Source organism: Panicum virgatum, chromosome 3N (genome assembly GCF_016808335.1).
Source record: "Panicum virgatum strain AP13 chromosome 3N, P.virgatum_v5, whole genome shotgun sequence".
Taxonomy (NCBI): Eukaryota; Viridiplantae; Streptophyta; class Magnoliopsida; order Poales; family Poaceae; genus Panicum; species Panicum virgatum.
In genome coordinates this window covers 55155505-55158645 of record NC_053147.1, presented here as the reverse complement: position 1 = coordinate 55158645, position 3141 = coordinate 55155505, and the positions used below count along the sequence as shown (strand labels likewise).

The 3141-nt window shown below is 45.6% G+C and overlaps 1 protein-coding gene across 1 annotated transcript; it reads left to right on the top strand.

The window, feature by feature from the left end:
* The first annotated feature begins 601 nt into the window (after positions 1-601).
* On the top strand, positions 602-2481 carry LOC120666222 (NDR1/HIN1-like protein 10). The gene is made up of 2 exons (XM_039946010.1): positions 602-1754; positions 1843-2481. Exons 1-2 carry the CDS (start codon positions 1389-1391, stop codon positions 2089-2091), a joined length of 615 nt encoding a protein of 204 aa, XP_039801944.1. The 5' UTR covers positions 602-1388; the 3' UTR covers positions 2092-2481.
* Positions 2482-3141: the final 660 nt, after the last annotated feature.

The following is a 3141-nucleotide window of genomic DNA, read 5'->3' as shown; positions in this document are numbered from 1 at the left end:
TTTATACAGTTGCCTGGTGTTGGGCGGCTTCCAACGGCGAGGACCCACCGGTAGCGCAAGCGGGTGGTCTCCCATGCATGCTGTGAGGACCAGAATGGAGAGGAGGTCGGGTAGAGCAGCGCATGGTAGGTTTGCTGCACGTCGGAGGAGCAACAACCGCGGGATTCATGTCTCGGCACAGTGGGCTCATCCCAAATATTACCGAGAAAACCAAAAACGGTTATCCTTATTCGGCACCGCTCAGTATGGAAGAATATTAATTCCAATTGAATTTCAGACCTAAAAAGGTGGAAGTGACACAGGCATTTTTGGATCATATCTGACTGCTTTCAGGCCTACATATTTTGACAAAAAGGAAGAGTAGCGACTGCCAACTGGTGGGGAGCAATATGAGAATCAAACATATATGACTACATATAGGTCACTTGGATACTAGCACAAGATTGCACTGGTAATTAACTCACCTTGCGATGAAGCTGAAGATGCCGTGCTTGTCCATTTTGTGCAGGTACGGTCCGCAAAGACAAATACAATCAACATGTCAATCTAAAAAAATTATCAAAACAACAGTCGGGCCGGGGATGGTGAAGATATATATAGATTGCCCAGTAGGTCAACATTTCAGACGGATATGAATGTGTCGCCACGTTGTTAGTACTCTCTCTATGGTTTGTTTGTAGTTACGGTTCTATGCTGTGCTATGCCGGGGAATTTTATCTATTAGATGAATATTTACTATTTCTAGTACGGTCTTTGTTGTAATAGATGCTAAAAGATACTCTCAACAACCAAACTATGATCCCCCGCAAAAAAAAAACAACCAAACTATGAAATTGGTTTACGATTCTAGTACATTTGTTTGTTGTTAAAATAACTTTACTTTCTTTTTGAACTAAATTGTTCACTACAAGATATTACATCTTTCCTGACAGTATATGGTGTGAATGCCCAACGACCGCTTTGCTATCTTGTCATTTATTCTCACAAGTGGCCGACAGTATTTAGTGTACATTCACACTTTCACAACCTTTTTTTTCAAATTACCAATAAACTAATTGACGTCAAAGTCATTCCCCACAGGGATGGTAGATAGTTGGAAAATGTTATTTATCTTGTAGTGGTTGTCAGTCACCCAATAGATAAGATGCGCAGGTTGATGTATTAGTAATAATATAATCTGAAAACAGCAACGGAGGGGCGTCCACGCAACTAGCACCCTAATTGCTAGGAACGAGAGGGAGTGAAGGCCTTGCTTGAACTGCTTCATTAAGTTTATTGAGAGATGAGATAGAGAGCAACCATATAGTACCAAGCAAAAGATAGAGCAAGAGCTTTTATTGTTCCAAACAAGATACAGAATAAGCGGAGCAAACAAGCAGTTTTGGGAGATGCCGTCGGAAAGGTCGATCGTGAGCACGGCCCTCTCCGCTGCCCTCGGTCAAGTGTGGGAGTGCATCGAGTTCTGGACGCCGCTCACTTCAGTGATCATCATCCTCTGGCTTCTCTACCGCCCCGACCACTTCTACCCTACCGTCGATTCTGCCGTCCTCGCCACCCTCAACCTCACCACAGATGAGCCACCGAATCTCCAGTACGACCTGGCCGTGAACGTCAGCTTCCGCAACTCTCACAGCCGCCTCAGCATCCGGTATCTTGACATTAGCGCCACCGCCTTCTGCGGTAGCGGTACCAAGCTTGGCCCAGCCGACGATGCACTTCCAACGCCCTTTCGCCAGGGCCCCAAGAACACAACCGTACGCCCTTTTTCTAGCCAGTCGTAGATCAATTCTAAGGCTAATTTGGTGGATCGGATGATGGTACCTTCGTGGCTGATGAATGCAGGTGCTGCACCCAGCATTCCGGGGCATGGTGGCTGTGGATTCCATGGTGACGGCGTGGCTGAAGAAGGAGCTCGAAGCAGTGATGGTGCATGTGAACCTGAGATTGTCACTGACAATCAAGTACAGGGTGATGTGGCCCTTCATTGAGATCTTCTTCTACAAGTACGATTGCTGGCTATGGTTCCCGCCGCCAGGCCTCGCGGCGCCAGCCATCTTTGATGCGGGCACGCGGTGCTGGGTCGTCAACTAAGTTAGAAGCAGGTTAATTACCATGGAGTTCTTTATGACCAAGCTAATCCGTGACACGTTGACAAAGAGGGGGATCTTCATCAAGGGACGAACAGTTGGACGTTTTGTCTGCGGTGGATAGATTTCTGGGAGGCTACCTCGCTGGTTGTTGTTCGTTCTTGCTAGTTGGTGATGTCTTTTGCTTTCCAAGTTGTGGTGTTAGCTTTTATTGTTTGTTTATGTTTCGTCTTCCCAGGCTTAGTGATGTTCTATGCTTGGTCTGGCATCTCCATCGGGTTAGTCTATGTAATCTTAGGCTTAATGGTAGCACTCCTGCATTACTTTATAAAGAAAAAAAGTTACTAGCTACTACATAAAAGTGCTTTAAATGATTTTGTTATCTGTTGGGATTTTCGTAGTTATATTTTGCTTATATCATTCCTTTCACTTCGACAATGTATTTTGTTTAATTCCTAAGAGCCAAGTACGTGCACAGTGCAATGTAACCAAGGAGCCCAAGTAGTGCTGTCTTCACCTACAATTCAACACCTGTGTACACCGAAACGGTGTAGAGGTTGGAACTGCTGTTCCATTATCTAAAAAACAATTTCAATTCAAAGTACGAGACAAGAGAGAAGTTGCTCTGAGTTACCTCAAAACAAAATGAGTTGCTGTGGTACATAATCTGTAGAGAAGAGCTGTTTCTCAAAATGTATTTGATCATTGGCGGTCGGTACAAGAAAAATAAATATTTTTTATCATCGATTTGAAACGTACAAGCAAATTAAACCGAGATATAACTGTTTCCCCTCACACACCATTGGGCGATCATCAAAAGCGCGGTTGTGTGTTTTGCGGTCATCCTCGCCGTGATCATCCTCCGGGTCTATCACAGCCCCTTGGGGCCATCCATCTCCCGATGGTACTACCGCGCCTACGTCGACGATGCAATCCTCACATCCCTCCACCCTGCTAACCTCTCCTCCACCACTAGTAGCAGCAGCATTCGGTACCAGCTGTCCCTGAACATCACCTTCAAAACTGTTTCTTACGGCGCCGCCGGGTACCGCGA

Bases quoted from the DNA above. Each gene is read 5' to 3' on its own strand.
- LOC120666222 (XM_039946010.1), top strand. From the start codon at position 1,389: ATGCCGTCGGAAAGGTCGATCGTGAGCACGGCCCTCTCCGCTGCCCTC. The intron at 1,755-1,842 runs GTACGCCCTTTT...TGATGAATGCAG, and splicing joins AGGGCCCCAAGAACACAACC to GTGCTGCACCCAGCATTCCG.